Below are 16,851 nucleotides of genomic sequence, written 5' to 3' on the forward strand. Positions count from 1 at the left end.
AAGTCAACACTCATTTATCTTATAGCTGGATTTACTAAGGAAGTGTTTTTTTATCATATTCATATACTCTGTAACTTCCTTATATCCACAACTGTTCCAAACAGAAATCATTAGAATTGATATTTTACCATGGAGTGTATTTTGCTTTTTCCCTTTATGATGAACACATTACTGTGGATCCCATTAGACTTGTTTCATAACCTCCATGTCTACCTGCTAGAGCAAAGCTCTGTATTCAGTCATTCTTTCTCTGCACTATTGCAAGTTTTATTTTCAGTTGTAACTACAATTAGAGTCTACTAAATTCAGCAGGTTAAAATTTTTATGTAGGCTAAAAATGGATAGTGGGGCACCAGACTAGGATATGGATACTTTAGGGTGAAAAATTTACCTCCCCCCAAATCTTTAACTGTAGGTTGTTTCTTGGAAGTACTTGAAGTAAGCATAGATGTTAAAAGTAACTTTTAAAGATTTTACCAAAATCAACTAATATTTGATTACAGATGTTCTCAGTTGTGTACTGTGATCTCTTCTCCATTCTTCTATATTTCTGCTCATCTGGTTTTTGCTTATTGGGCTACCTTTTGCCTCTAAAAACTTGTTACTCCGAGGATACCAGACAAATCTGTATGGAAGTGTCCATATCATGGAGGTTGGAAGACAAAAAAAATAAAGGGCATTGGAATAAAAGCAAGATTACCAGTTGCCAGTTGCTATCAAGGGCACAGCTGAGCAAAGAGTCAGACAAAGGTAGAAATGTAGAGAATGTTTTCTCCAAAATAAAAATAGCTTTATTGTTTTCTGACAATAAAAGTGATACATGCTCATTATAAAAACTTCAAATACATAAAAGTCTAACAAAAGTAATGATCACCCAAATACCACAGCCCAGAAAGAAACCATTACTAACTTTTTAGCAAAGATTTCTCTATGAAACATATATTATTTAAAAATATCTAGTATTATAAATGGGCTCATATTAAACATGCTATTCTGTGGTCTGCTTTTTCATTCACTAACATTTCAAGGACAAATTTTCAATAGCAGTAAACATAGATCTAAACAATTTTAAATTAGGCAGATGCATGTAACTCAATTATAGACTTGTGCTATAATTTATTTAACCTGTCTTCTATTGAAGGATATGTACGCTGTTTCCAGTATTTTAAAATCATAAACATTAAAAAGTACCTATTTGCCCTCATGTTTACACACTTGTGAAGTTTTTATTCATTAGGATGAATTCCTAAACAAATTTCTTGGTAAACGCAATGGGTAAACAGAACCATTTAAAGTTTTGATACATACTGTCTTCTAGAAAGGCTGTATCAATTTCCACTCCCACGGAACAGTGTAGGAGGGTTCCCTTTCCTCCACACCCTCTCCAGCATTTGTTGTCTGTGGATTTTTTGATGATAGTCATTCTGACTGGTATGAGGCGGTATATCATTGTAGTTTTGATTTGCATTTCTCTAATATAAGTTATTCCTCTTCAGAGCAGATATTTCCTGGGCTTAAATAATTTTCACTTTGTATCCCCAGTCCATCATCAGTGTTACTTAGGATGAGAGTCAACTTCTTTGAACCTCATTTTCCTTGATCTTATAGTAACAGAACACAGCTCAATAGTTTAGATGATGTGTGACTGCAGCTCACACACCCAAATATTAACTGAGTCTGACCCTCCTGCAAGTACACTCTTCCTACCTTCTTATACTCCATCCCAATTAACATTAGTCTGTAAGAAAATTTCAAAATTAAGGAGTCACTGAAAAACACTGGAGATGTTCAAATTATTATATTTATAGAGATGACCATAAAAAATTGCAGTAAGGCAGATGACATTAATAAGAAGGTTCTTAAGTGAAAGTCTGGTGAGCAATGAAGGTTTGGGAGGCATCTTCAGAATAAAAGTGCTTCCCAAGAAAATACTTGCAATCCAATGGACCATTAATATACCTAAACAAGTTGGGACATAAAGATGGAAGCAAAATACAAGAGACATCAGCTTCTCTGTCAAAATTCAAAATGTTGGCTTATCATTGCCTAGACATGATTTAGGAAAGTTTCTCACCATGAGGCAAATTTATAAGCAGTGTACACAATTTTTAATTCCTCTTTTCAACAACACCTCAGATATTAATATTTGAAATTAGAATTTCAACCAAGAATGATGAAGTGGAACTATTTAAAAAAATGACTGATGACAGTCTAGATATTAGAAAGGCAGACTTTGGGTGCAAACTAGATGACAATGTTGAGATACTAGATACCAATGATTCTGAAGAGGTTTGAAGGATTATTCGATTCAGTCATTCATTTGGTGGGCCATATTATGTGTCAGGTACTGTGCTAGCCATTAAGGATACCAAAAAGAGCAGGATATAGCCTCTACCCCCAGGGAAGTTTCAGTTTTATGGAGGAGAGAGAAGTCAACAGGCAGTTCCAGTGTGGGGTGATGGTGTGGTGAGGCATGTGTAGACGCTTCAGATTTCTTACTGGAAGACTGCTGAAGACGGCATCAGTACTAGTAATCTCTGCCTCCTCCTTACTCTTTCAGCCCTTACTTTCGGTTCCAAGAGTTTGTGGTTCAAATAATAGATGTTGTAATAGAACAGTTAACTTGGGCAGATGCCTTTTTATCCTTAATAAAATGTTTGCTCCTTACCTGGTACTCTAGTAGCTAACACAGTACCTTGATTCTGACAGATACTTCATAAATGCTTCTCATGTAACTTTCACTTCCTAGACTCACGCTATCTCAGGTCATAAAAGCTGTTTTACACAAGCTGTTCTACCATCCCATGAAACTCCACAATGACGCAGTGGGTCCCAGATCATCACAACAATTCTCCAGAAGCCAATAAAATTGACTATGCCAGAAATCCCATAGCTAACTTCAAAAACAACAAAACACTTTCTTCATGTTTTAGGGACTATAAAATGGGACAAAAATCTATCAAGTAAATAGGATCTACCTGGAGGATAGCCCATGGTACATTACAAAGATGACGGTGAGTGAAATTCTTTACTAATTTATCTTTACTGATCATAGGAAACACTTGGGGACTCATTCTTGGTTTCTTCATGTGTCCTAGTCTTCATATCATGAGGCCACTAAAGTATCCTCTTATTGCCTATAGCAGGATGGGAGATTTAATTCCTATCGGTTAACACTTATTAACAAACTCAATCTAATAAGGAGGACTGGGTCACTCAATAGAAAATTCTGGTTATTTCTAACCACAGTAGTATCTGCTTACCATATTGTTAATTAGGTTATTGCCAGTTAATCTGACTTGGCAAACTTATTTGCCCGATTCAGCCAAAATACATTCAGACTACATGAGACAAGCTAAATCGACCTCAGAATGGCTAGCGATTTATAAAGCCAAATGTTGAAGGCTTTCACTGCTTCCTGTGATTAACAAGGAATCAAGAGTTGGGTATAATCAAGAGTTTTCAAACTAGGACAGGTCATCACAAGAAGGAAGATCAATGAAGTCTAGTGCAACCCCTTCCCCCGAGAGTCTCAGCATAGGGCAGTTTGGGAGCACCGTGAACACATACTTCATGCTCAGATGGGGAAGACAGCAATGGGCAGTCAGGATGTGTCAGACCAGCCCTGGGAGATGGCCTCTCCCAACTGCTTGCCTGGGGCTTTTATTTGACTTGTCAATCAGGATACAGCTTATTGTGTTTTGAACCTCACTTCCTGCCGTAAGATCCCTTTTCCCAGAACCATAGCTCCATGTTTTGGACCTTGGTTTGTTAACCTGACCCTGATTTCTGACGACTTCCTTCTTTGAATAATTGCTCTTGAATCTGGACTCCAATCTGACGATCATTAACCCAACTGTACTGATTTACCAAAAAAAAAAACTTACAAAAAAATGGGCCTATTCCTTTGATACAGAGAAAACTAGAGGTCTGCCCTTATACAGTAAACATCCTGGAGAGGGAGATTCTGTAAATCCTCTGGAAATGGTTTTCATGAATGTTTCTATCCATCATCATAAAGACAGTTATTAACCCTACTTGGTTAATTTACTCAGGAATGTTTACTATCGCTGAATTTTTGATTATGTGGGTTCACAGAGATAATGTCACTCAACTTAACTTATAAGGAAACACCTGCTCTGTATAGGATAACATGCTAGGCCCAGAAGAGATGGACCCTACACAGTCAGGGAGTATGATAAACAGAGTAATGGTCCCAAAGATGTCCGGGTCCTAATCCTGAACACACGACTTTATAGGAGAAATAGGACATTGCAGGTGTGATTAAACACAGGATCTTAAGATACAGAGATTTTCCTGGATTACCTGAGTGGGTCCAATGCAATCACAAGAATCTTTTGTTGGAGGGCCAAATTAAGAGGAAGAGGTGATGAAGAAGAGCTCAGAGAGACAGAAAGAGAGATCTAGATTTAAAGATGCGACAGTACTGGCTTTGAGGATGGAGGAAGAAGGCATGACCCAAAAAATGCAAATACCATTTTGAAGCTAGAAAAGGCAAAGGAACGAACTCTTCCCTAGATCCTCCAGAAGGAATGCCAAGGACTTCTGACCTCCAGAGCTGTACAATAATTAATTTATGTTGTTTTAACCCACTAACCTACTGTTGTGATAACAGTAGGAAACTAATACAGGGAGTTTATCATCTAGTAAGAGAGAGAAGATAACATAGGTAACTTTGATATGATTCTGAAAGTGACAGGTATAAAACAGAAATACAAAGAAATTGTTACAGATGATACAAATAAACTTATTTACAAGGTATAAACAGACTTGCAGACACAGAAAACAAACTTATCATTATCAAAGAGAAAAGGAGGTTTGGGAGTTGGGGATTAGTAGATACAAACCATGATATATGAAACAGATAAACAACAAGGTCCTACTATATAGCCCTGGAGGAGGGCATGAAAACCTACTCCAGTATTCTTGCCTGGAGAATCCCATGGACAGAGGAGCATGGCAGGCTACGGTCCAAAGGTCACAAAGAGTCAGACACAACCGAACCAAGTTAGCACACATGCACCTACTGTATGGCACAGGGAACCATATTCAATATCTTGTAGTAAACCATAATGGGAAAGAATATGTATGTATATATGTATATCTGAATCACTTTGCTGTACACCAGAAGCTAACATTGTAAATCAACAACACTTCAATAAAAAAAAATCTTTAAAAATGGGGGAAAAAAAAAAGAGAAATTGCTATGGAAATGCTGATAAAGTAAGTAATATTGGCTGGAAAGATTATGAAAGCTTCCTGGAGGAGGCAGTTATGGTGGGCCCTGAAAGACTGGCTAGAATTTCAAAAGGAAGAGATCTAGTAAACACTAGGAGTAAAGGCATAGAGTTGGAATCAAACAAAAAGCTGAATGAGGCCTTTATGACCAGCCAGATTCTTAGGAACAAGAATTATTTGATTAAAATTTCATAGTCTACTCAGGATGTAATAGTCTCTAAGTACGTAAAAAATTATAATACTAGTCAACAACTATAATATATGAAATAAACTAAGAGTTTAAATACAGAAATACAGATCTTGGGCATGTAATGACCAAGGGTGAATACTGGTTCATTTTCACATATGCAGACTTGACAGGGATGAAAGAAACATACTGAGAGTCAATCAAAATAAGCAAAAAGGCAATTCTTTAAAAAGATTTCTATTAACATTTACAAATTAGACATTTCCTGCAACCTCTGCAAGCAGGCTAAACCAAAACAATGGAATCCAACTGAACTGAACGTACTTGGAGGCATATTGGAGGCTCTGAGGACTCACATGGATGTTGACAGAGAAGACACTGTAATCCAATTCCTTTCTAGGAGGTTTTGACTGCCCTGTTTGTCTGAAGTCAGAATCCACAACCTTAAGTAATTCTGAATGGTTTTAATTTAGCCCAGGTTGGATCATGAGGCAATGATCCTACTAAAACAAACTTTTAAGCCACTCTGTTCTACAAGTTGGAAGGGAAGGAATGGAATGGGATTGGTCACACTGTTGATGGGCATCAGCCAAATGTATCATCCCTTATCCTCCAGTACTACTGATGAAGACAGTGGCTTCTCCAGATGAGACCTTACTCAGTGCCTCAGCAATTCTTGCTTTCTTCTTTATCCTCAGCAGAAACTGATGCCTTTTTGTACTGTTTGCATTCATTCCAGGAAAATACGGAGGAACAGCTAGTCTCCACTGGCCTGCTCCTATAGGAATGGCCTGGAGCTTCAGCAGAAGAGTCCGTATGCACACCGGGGGCCCTCAAGTCCAGGGATGGAGTTGCACACTTTGGAGACCAGCTTTCCTCACAAGGAGACCCAGACCCATTGGGAGAGTCCTCATTCCCCCTACTCCCCGTCTTTTTGTCAAAGCCCAGGAATGTGACTTCAGACTGGCTGCATTCAAAGGGAATCTTCTGAGTCATTCTATCTCTTCTCAAACTTTGATCATGAGGCGGCGATGGATTATTCTGGTTTTCGTCATCTTCCACTGGAATGCTCGGAACATTATCAAAGAACAGAGGAGAAGGACTCCTGAAGGACTTGAGGGATGTGGGAGGATCTTCCACAAAATACAAGCTGGCTTCAGTACTTTCAAGAATATTTAGAACCTGAATAACCAAGAAACAAACACACACTGAATGAAGTCTGAATAATTTCTCCTTTAACCTTTTTTTTCTGTCTACCTATTAAGGAATATTCTCTTTTTTCATGAAATAAGTTTAACTAATGTGGGAGACCTGGATTTCATCCCTAAGTTGGGAAGATCCCCTGGAGAAGGGAATGGCAACCCACTCCAGTATTCTTGCCTGGAGAATCCCATGGAGGCTACATAGTCCATAGGGTTGCCAAGAGTCGGACACAACTTAGCAACTAACACTTCGTCTTTACAGAATTTGAAATGAGAAGGAATTAAAGATTAGCTAAAATTCTTCATGTTAATAACTAAATTAAGTGACTTGAAGCAAAGTAGAAAAGCCACTGAACTGAATTCAACATCAAGAGATCTGTAATGTCTTGCTGGTCCAGTGGTTAGGAGTCCATCGGCCAATGAGGGGGAAACAGGTTTGATCCCTGGTCCAGGAAGATATAACATGCTGCAGGGTAACTAAGCCTGTGTACCACAACTATTGAAGCCCACACACTCTAAAGCCTATGCTCTGCAACAAGAGAAGCCACCGCAGTGAGAGACCTAAGCACCATCACTAGAGAGTAGCCCCTGCTTGCTGAAACTAGAGAAAGCCCAAGAGCATAAATGAAGACCCAGCACAGCCAAAAATGATAAACGAGTGAGTAAATAAAAATTGTTTTAAAAAAGAAGAGAACTGACTTTAGGCCCAGACTTGCCACTAACTACTTTGTGACCTTGGACAAATCTCTGATTATTTTCTACTTCAACCTTAATATGTGAAAGATTGGAAGGGGTCAGGGAATAGTGAACCCAACCCATAGTTCTCAAATACTAGAACTACCTAGGGAAGCTCTCTTAAAATACCTTAAAAACCTCTCTTAAAGATCCCCTAGACCGACCTAAAGATGCTCATTCAAAAAGTATGGAGATAGGAGCCCAGGAATCTGTATTTTAAAAGCTTCCCAGTTGATTTGGATGTGCAGCTAAATTGAGAACCATTAACCTGATACAAAATAACATAACTTCACACATACATGTAATTTAAAAAATACATATAAAGAGCTTTATAATTTACAAAGTGTTTTCATACACGTCACCTCATTTAATCTGCACAAACATTATTATCCTCACTTTATAGATGATAAGGCCGAGTCCCTTTCAGAAAAGGGAATCACTATCACAAGCCAGGAAGGAGCAGACCTGTGGCTTAACCCCACGTCTCCTGGCTCCCAATTTCATGTTCTCTCCACTATGTATTCAGAGCTCAAAACTGCTAGTTACATAGCTCTTACTGGTGGTGTTAGGTCTAGAACACAGCTCTCCTGATTCCCAGGCCAATGGTCTTTATATTCTGATTATGTCAACTCCTTATTTAAAACTTTTCCATGGCTCGACAACGGATACAGGATGGAATCCAAATTCCTAGAGTGGAATTCATGTCCCTCGATCACCTGGAACCTTCTATTATTTTAAAACAGCCCAGCACTTCCCTCTCTATCATCGTACTTCCATGATGCAGGATTATCTGCAGTCTTGGTTCCATGGAATCCACTGCACCTCTGAGCCTTTACAGGCATAGAGTCTCTCTGCCTGGAATATCCCTCCATCCTAAGGCCACCTAAATCCAACCTATTCTTCAGATTATAGCTTAGTTATCACCTCCATCAAGAAACTTCCTTGCTGGGACATATTCTGACTCTATGCTCCCATACTGGCCTGTGTTCTCATCTATCATGATGCTTATCTTCTTGCATCGAAATTCCATGTTCATCAGTCTGACTCTCCATTTGGACTGTGAGCTGAGAGCAGCAATTCAGTATCCTGATCACTGTTGCGTCACCAGCACCTAGTCCAAAGTCTAGCACATGAAAGCAGGTACTAAATAAATATTTGTTTATTATAAACAAATATCTAGATGATTAAATTGATGGGCAGATGAATAAGTTTAAAAATCAACAAGAGAAAATACATGCTGCACTTAAAAAAAATTTTGGCCACACCATGTGGCATGTAGGATCCTAGTTCCCCAACCAGGGACTGAAGCCAGGCCCTGGCAGTGAATGTGCCTGAGTCCTAACCACTGAACCACCAGGGAATTCCCATTTTATTGGACCAGATCTCTTAATGAATGTTGAATAAAATATTCTCTCCAAATTACTCATTTATGTCTTTTCATCAATTTTTTTGTGGTTGCCCTGGTTCTATCCAATGATGCCCTTTTTCAGAGTACCAAACTTTCTGATTTAGAAAAGCTATCTATTAGGTGAGAAGACTCTGTTGGGGGCTGCATTTGTCACACTGACATTCACTTAGATACACAGTGTATCCAGTTTAGATTTTCCATGGTTCCACAGACTGTTTTTTAGGAAAATCACATGTATACGCACTTCATCCATCGATGGTCTTAATTTTGCCCGCGTTGCAGCACACCGGCCTGCCAAAGAGAACAGCTTGGCGGAAAAATTCTGTGGACAGGAAGGTCCTTTCTTATCCAGAAAGGAGATACATGAATCGAGGCCTCTTTTCTCCATCAGCTCTATAACAAGATCCCGCTAGGAAGGAAAGAAGACAGGCTCATCATCCAGAACTCAGCATCGATCAGAAACGTGACCAGGAGACAGGGGCAGAGGTGGAGACAGCTCTTACCAGCTGCACATGCTTTGGCTCATCTAACACCACTTTACAACCTGTCAGAACCTCCATTATTACCTGCAAGGAGTATATAGAAAGTCAGCTACATAATATTAATAATAGACACAATAATTATTATATTATTATAAATATTATTAAATATTATAAATAGTAAACATACTCATAACTAGTTGTGGCTCTTTTTAAAAAATTTTAATTGAGGGATAATTACTTTACAATATTGTGTTGGTTTCTACCATATATCAGTATGAATCAGCCATAGAGTCCTCTCCCTCTTGAACCCCTCCTCCCACCTCCCACCCCATCCCACCCCTCTAGGTTGTCACAGAGCATTGGATTTGTGTTCCCTGAGTCATACAGCAAATTCCCACTGGCTGTTTTGCATCCTGGAGAAGGGAACGGCAACTCACTCCAGTATTCTTGCCTGGAGAATTCTATGGACAGAGGAGCCTGGCAGGCTACAGTCCATGGGGTCATAAAGAGTCAGACACGACTGAGTGACTAACACACACACACACATATACACCTATTTTACATATGGTAATGTGTATGTTTCAATGTTATTCTCTTAAATCATCCCATCCTTCTCTCCCGCACTGTGTCCAAAAGTCTGTTCTCTATGTCTGTGTCTCCTTTGCTGCCCAAATAGGTTCATCAGAACCATCTTTCTAGATTTCATATATATGCATTAATATATATTTGTTTTTCCCTTTCTGACTTACTTCACTCTGTATAATAGGCTCTAGGTTCATCCACCTCATTAGAACTGACTCAAATATACTCTTTTTTATTGCTGAGTAATATTCCATTACAGTAACATTCCATAGGTACCACATCTTCTTTATCCATTCATTTGTCAATGGACATCTAGGTTGCTTCCATGTACTTGCTATTGTAAATAGTGCTCTGATGAACACTGGGCACATGTGTCTGCTTTCAGTTAACATCAATACTGAATATAGTTCATTCTAATTACTTTATGTTTTACTGTTTGATTACATAAAATTAATGTATTGATATAAGACAATGAGTAACAGGAAATCAATAGGTCTAAAAGTTAAAGTCTTTAAAACAATGCTTAGAATTTAGAGCATTCTTGGTGATAAACTCTTCTCCTTCATTAACTGGTAGTTGGTACTTACAATTCCAAAGCTGTAGACGTCTGTTTTAATGGAAAGTTTGCCTTGTCTGATATATTCTTCTGGCATGTACCACACATGCTTACTGCTGCTGCTGGTCATGCTTATGGTAGAGCTTTGAGGTTCTAGGTGAGGTCGGAAGTGTGCCATGGCAAAATCAGTTAGTTTGGGTTGAAACTGATCATCCAGAAGTATGTTTGCACTGAAATTGTGATCATGGGAAAACAAGAGAAAAACATCATAAAGGTATTCTGGTGGAAAACAGGACAAGCTCGCTTTCATATCTGATCAATTCCAAATAAAGTCATACATTATTTTCCATGAACTTTTTAGAGGATATTTTCTCATTTTTTCTCAAAGTATATATCCAAGCATTATATAAAACCTAAAACAAAAACCTGACCTAGGAACAGCAGGTATTTCAAATTTACAGGTCTATATATGGAGTTGGTGGATGAAGTTCATGCTTGTCAATAGGAGAAACTAAAGTTAACCAACAGCTTTCCTTGTGTTCTACTTACATGTAATAAGAACATTAGATGAGTTTTACAGATAGTAATGAAGTATCTGATGTGCACAGGGCTGTGCTGTGGAATGCTTGGCTTAGAACCAATAAGCCAATACATTAGAGCCAGATCCTACCTTTGCTCTAGCTCTAGATTAGAACAGACAAGTAGTTTCTTAATGACTTCTTCCCCAGATGTACACTTCACTTATTCAGATCAAAGCTGGGGCTTCTGGAGATGCCCTGATCATTGGGTACCTAATGCAGGAGTCTGCCACATGTGCCAGGAGGTGAGGTGGGCAGAGAGGTTCATTACCTCTCATTATCAGCACCCAAGTTTCTACCCCTCCAGCTTCTGCCACCCTGAGAGTCTGGCTCTCTTCTGTACTCCCTGCCCTACCACTGCCCCACACTTTATTTCACCAATAAGAGGAGGAATGCAAAGATCTGAGTGCCAGATTTTCAATGTCAAGCATCTCATCCTCCCTTCTTCCAACCCAGCTTTAAAGAACCTAAACTTAAATTAAACCATAACTTAAAAGAGAATGCAAAAAGCTGAATTTGTGAAACACTTAGAATCCCTAAAGAACAGGTCTTTTCCAAGTATAAAAGGGGAAAGAACAGCAACAACACTCATAATCAAATCCATTTATTTGATCCTCAGAAAAATTGGGGAAGTTTGCAGTGGCTGGTGACTCATACTGCTGTAAGAGTTAGGCAGAGGGGAGCTGAATAACCACAGCATGTTACACAATAAAACCCACAGATGACTTTGGGTCAGTGAAAGGCCATCAATAAGAATGCGAAATTGTTCCAGGGCACTGCACTCACACTTTGAATAATGGTATTTGGTGAAAAGACAAGTTGTTTACCAGCAGACTTTAGTGTATAACATAAATTTTAAGTTCAGTGATTTACTCTGTTCTAAATAAAGGTTAATGGCAGCTGAGGAAGAAGGATGCTCTGTTTTAGGAAAGTGGAAATTCCAAAAGGCCCTTCAACAATCAATTCTACTCAAACTCTTCCTCCTGCTTCAACCTCAAATAGAATATTCAGACATAAAGTGCCTTTAGCTACCTTGCAGGTCAACTGAGTACATTCATTCTATGGGAATAAAAACAGACTAACAAAATAAAGACAACATAAAGTAACTAAAATCATGTAACAATATAATGCAACAAACAGGTGCTGTGCAGGCTATGCTTAGTCACTCAGCCATGTCCAACTCTTTGCGATCCCATGGACTGTAGCCTGCCAGGCTCCTCTGTCCATAGGGATTCTCCAGGCAAGAATACTGAAGTGGGTTGTCATGCCCTCCTCCAGGGGATCTTCCCAACCCAGGGATCGAACCCAGGTCTCCCGCATTGCCGGCAGATTCTTTACCATCTGAGCCACCAGGGAACAGGTAAGAAACACCCAATGGCTCACACCTTCGATTTAGTGTTTCTGCAACCTATTTCTTCTATTCTTTCCCACAAGCTACTTTCTGTAGCGGAGAGACCATCACCTCTCTAGATAACTCTTCTGGCAGAAGGACTAGTCATGGTTCAGTAAGGTGATGGGAAAAGTCTCACACAAAGTGGTGAGTTTGTATTCTGAATCTGGGCATGTTAGTTCATCTCTCTACGGCTAGGGGCCTCTAGGACAATTCTTTTTGGGTACCTAAGCCCTCCCAAAGTTATGAGAATTGCTTTCTTTGCTTACATTTGTCTCCTAATTTAAAGTTGAAGTTCTTGGGCCTTAAATATAAAGCAAGATGAAACACCTAGATTATAGTGCAGGATCTGAATCTAAGTGCAAATTTTATGTTTGACATGTAAGCGCATGATTGGTTTTTAAAGATACATATATTTAATTTTAGGAAGAGTTATTGGTGCTCAGTAATCCAGTCCCTGAGTACTTTGCAATACTCCTGAAAAGTCCAGACTTCACTTAATTGGGTTCAGAGATAAAGAGCACCCCACTGGGTTCTAAATGACAGCCTGAGGCAATAGGACAGCTGGCTGGCTGTGTCACTGCTGTTTGAAGCACTAAAACACCCCTCACCAGATATCTTGACTTCCCTCACCAGATGCAGCGAGACACAGTTTCTGTAGAAACCTGCAGATTACTGGGAAAAAGCATACACATCCTCCCCCTGCTAACATCAGCATGCAGTATATCCAGCATAAATGATGCAAAACTGAAACCCTTACTCCCCTTTAGGCGTAAACAGCCTTCTCGATCTTTCTCATTGACCTAGGCAGCACTTAGTATTATGGTTTGTTTTTGCTTTATTGGTACCTTATGAGTCCTAGGCTCTCTTGAGTAAAGGCTTAGTCAAGAAGGGGTAAACCTCCTTTCAATGTGAAATTTCATCTCTGATCAAACTAGAGCAACTTCCTTAAGCCTTGATTTCCTTGTAGGTGAAAAGATCTGATAATGCACACCTCACAGGGTTGTTGTGAGGGTTAAATGAGAAAACCTAAGCAGAGTGCCTGATGCACAGGGAGAGCCTTGAAATTTGCTCTGAAGGATATAGGTTGCCCACTGTCCATCCTATACTTGTCACTTTACATGAAAACCCCACTGGACCTGGCTAGGTAACTCTAGAAGTTTAAGGACACCAATTTGATGTAACAAAGGTACAGGGGTTGCAGGATAAGCCTAGAGATCTGAACATCCTTGGGTTAATCAGTTTCAAGGCATCAGCTGTATTTCAAAATAGTGCTAGAGAAGTGTTGGAAGAACTTGACTAAACTAATATTCTCAGATATTTTAAGACCATAGGGATAAACATATACATATTGTTTGGTATGTATGTGTGCAGGCATGTATATAAGTATACACTGGAGCTTAGAGACAGTAGTGGTAAATAAAATTACTAGGGGGAATTTTAATTTATGTAACATCTGTTTTGGAATCCCTTAGAAAAAAATGAACATATGTGGATATTTTAGAAGGCAGGCATTAGCAGGAAAATAGCAAAACTCTAAGGAAAAGAATTACTATATCTAAAATGTTTTTGAAAAACAGAAGTAGTTTTCTTGGGGGGTAGGGGAAAATGGAGAAGGAGGAGACTGATGGTTAATTAAACCACCAAATAAACATTTGCGTTCCCTGCAGGCTTTCTATCCCTGCTAAACACTGAGCTGGAGCCCAGCAGCCTCACCACACACATCAGGTCTTGGGAGTGAAGGCAGGAGCTCGGGTCCTCCAGCAAGGGTGACACGGTCACAGGAAGGAGCCCCTCTGCAGTCCCCCATCCTCTTCCCAACCACTCAGTCTTTCTGCTGCTGCTGCTGCTGCTAAGTCGCTTCAGTCGTGTCCGACTCTGTGCGACCCCATAGACGGCAGCCCACCAGGCTCCGCCGTCCCTGGGATTCTCCAGGCAAGAGTACTGGAGTGGGGTGCCATTGCCTTCTCCGCTCAGTCTTTCTAGTCCTTCACAAAGGTAATTCCCCATGCACTTACTACGCCCATACATCTCTGATCAATTTCCATTTTTTAAAAAATTCATTTTTATGCAAATGGCCACTTCCTTCCTTTTTTTCTGAGACCACCTCCCTAGTAAGAGAGCTTGTTTCACTTGGCAGGAGACCCACAGCCATAGCATAAGACAAAATGATCTTGTAGGAAACATTAGAAATGTTCCCCAAGATTATCTCCTCGCTTTGGCAACATGAACAAGAATGAATGTCTGGGATGAAAAATGCCAGGGATAAAACCCATTTCAATTTAAAATCGTTCATAAATGTGAAAACAATTAAGCTCGCTGAGGGATATGATGGAAATAACAAGAAGGTTTACTGCTTTCAGATGCTTTTATGTGATCCCATAATTCAAAAACATCTTTGTTTCCCCCAATAAAAATGTGAGTGTCTTTTGCCAAGAATAAAGACTTCAACTCTTCAAGATTCTTTTCTTTAAATCCTTTTCCTCCTCAAATTCCACCATCTGGAAATGAATTTTGTTTTTATAACATGCTCTTTGAAGAGTTCGAATTACTAAGACATTTTTGGGCTAACTAAACCAGCAGACTTCTTGAAAATAGCTTTGAAATGTAGGCTTGGCTTCCTCCTTGGGTGTTCTGCGGCTGTGTCCCTGATAGTGTCTTCCTTCGAAGACTACTTACTCTCTGCTTGCACAAGGCGAAGGTCCCAAATGCAGACCACCAGGCCTTACCTCCCCATCCCCCTCAAAGTCTGCCACCTGCAGCAGTTCTCACTAGAAGCCCAACGTCCAAGTTTCCAAATTTGTACATACTAATTATGTTCCCCTCTTCTGCCCCCTCGGAGAAGGCAATGGCACCCCACTCCAGTACTCTTGCCTGGAAAATCCCATGGATGGAGGAGCCTGGTGGGCTGCAGTCCTTGGGGACGCTAGGGGTCGGACACGACTGAGCGACTTCACTTTCACTTTTCACTTTCATGCATTGGAGAAGGAAATGGCAACCCACTCCAGTGTTCTTGCCTGGAGAATCTCAGGGACGGCGGAGCCTGGTGGGCTGCAGTCTATGGGGTCGCACAGAGTTGGACACGACTGAAGTGACTTAGCAGTAGCAGTAGCTTCTGCCCCCTTCTCCTGCCTCTGCTGTTGAAACCAACATGCTCCCAGGAGTCTCGATGACCTCATATGAGCATGCTGTTCGACCCACACAAGCATGGAACCCCATCTCCTCTCCTCCATCTATTGGCATGTGACCGAGGCAGGTTACTAACCTCTGTAAATTGCAGCTTTCTTCTCTGTCAAACCAATGACAACACCAGTGATGTGCAAACTCAGTCCTCTGGCTTTCATTGAATTCCCTAATACGTCTCTGCAGCCTATCAGTCACCAGAAATATACTAACACGTATCAGTGCAGTCAGGATGTGTGTGTGCTTGCTAAGTTGCTTCAGTCGTGTCTGACTCTGTGCAACCCTATGGACTGTAGTCCCCCAGGGTCCTGTCCGTGAGGATTCTCCAGGCAAGAATACTTGAGTGGGTTGCCATGCCCTTCTCCAGGGGATATTCCCAACCCAGGGATCGAACCCAGGTCTCCTGCATTGCTGATAGATTCTTTACCATCTGAGTCACCAGCAGGGAAGCCCAAGAATACTGGGGTGGGTAGTCTATCCCTTCTCCAGGGGAACTTCCCAACCCAGGAATCGAACCAGGGTCTCCTACACTGGCAAGCAGGTTCTTGACCACTAGTACCATCTTGGAAGCCCCAAATAGACTGTGGTTACTGCTGTACGGGGGGCTTTCTTTGTGTTCCCCTTACTTGGAAAGTACTCCCCTCCTACTTACTGTTATCCAATTCCTCTATGCAGCTTGATTCATTCCCTCCAGAAAGTTTTCACTAATCTGAATTCCAGTGACCCTCTTTTCTCCAAGTTCCTAGTGTACCGCCTGTACTCTTTCACGTGGCACTCCCAGAGAGGCCAGCTTCTGTTTGCATAAGCATAATGCTGAATCTATAGGAGATACTAAATAAACATCTGATGATATAATCAGTTTGTAAATGAAGAGAATCTGAAACCATACATAGCCTTGGACCACTTGGCATATGGCAAATATGCGGCCCAAACGCTGCCAAGACATCCTCCCATATTCTTGGCAGACATCACTAATTGACTTCAGAAAGTACCCACCACAGATTCCCTTTCAACCCTGCCCACGGGAACTCATTACCAACCAATCCAAGATGGAATGTGAGACGAAACTGATTTGTCATCGCTTCTATAAGCACAATTGCTTTTTTTCCAGATAAGGCAAATGAGGCCCAGCTGGTTGAAATCACTCATTCTATGCTAAATAGCTTGTGCTAAAGCCTAGCACTCCTACGTCTCTGCTCAGTGCACTTTCAACTTGTAGTTAACTGAAAGAAATCTCTTTTTATTCAGCTACTCATAAAAGATTAAGAAATTGTTGATTACAAAGCAGA

At 40.3% G+C, this 16,851-nt stretch overlaps 1 protein-coding gene across 2 annotated transcripts in view; it reads right to left on the minus strand.

Moving 5' to 3' along the window:
- Positions 1-768: 768 nt before the first annotated feature.
- Positions 769-16,851, minus strand: part of IRAK3 (interleukin 1 receptor associated kinase 3) — a 59,980-nt gene continuing 43,897 nt past the window's right edge. For both annotated transcript variants that reach the window (XM_081589892.1, XM_081589891.1), the window contains 4 exons: positions 10,443-10,641; positions 9,295-9,357; positions 9,036-9,200; positions 769-6,628 (listed from right to left, as the gene is read on the minus strand). In XM_081589892.1, coding sequence (XP_081446018.1) covers positions 6,113-6,628; positions 9,036-9,200; positions 9,295-9,357; positions 10,443-10,641 — 943 coding nt within the window. In that variant the 3' untranslated portion in view covers positions 769-6,112. The remainder of the gene's footprint in view (positions 6,629-9,035; positions 9,201-9,294; positions 9,358-10,442; positions 10,642-16,851) is intronic.

The sequence above is a fragment of the Giraffa tippelskirchi genome, chromosome 4, assembly GCF_054371585.1.
Source record: "Giraffa tippelskirchi isolate mGirTip1 chromosome 4, T2T-mGirTip1v1.2.pri, whole genome shotgun sequence".
NCBI classification, from domain to species: domain Eukaryota; kingdom Metazoa; phylum Chordata; class Mammalia; order Artiodactyla; family Giraffidae; genus Giraffa; species Giraffa tippelskirchi.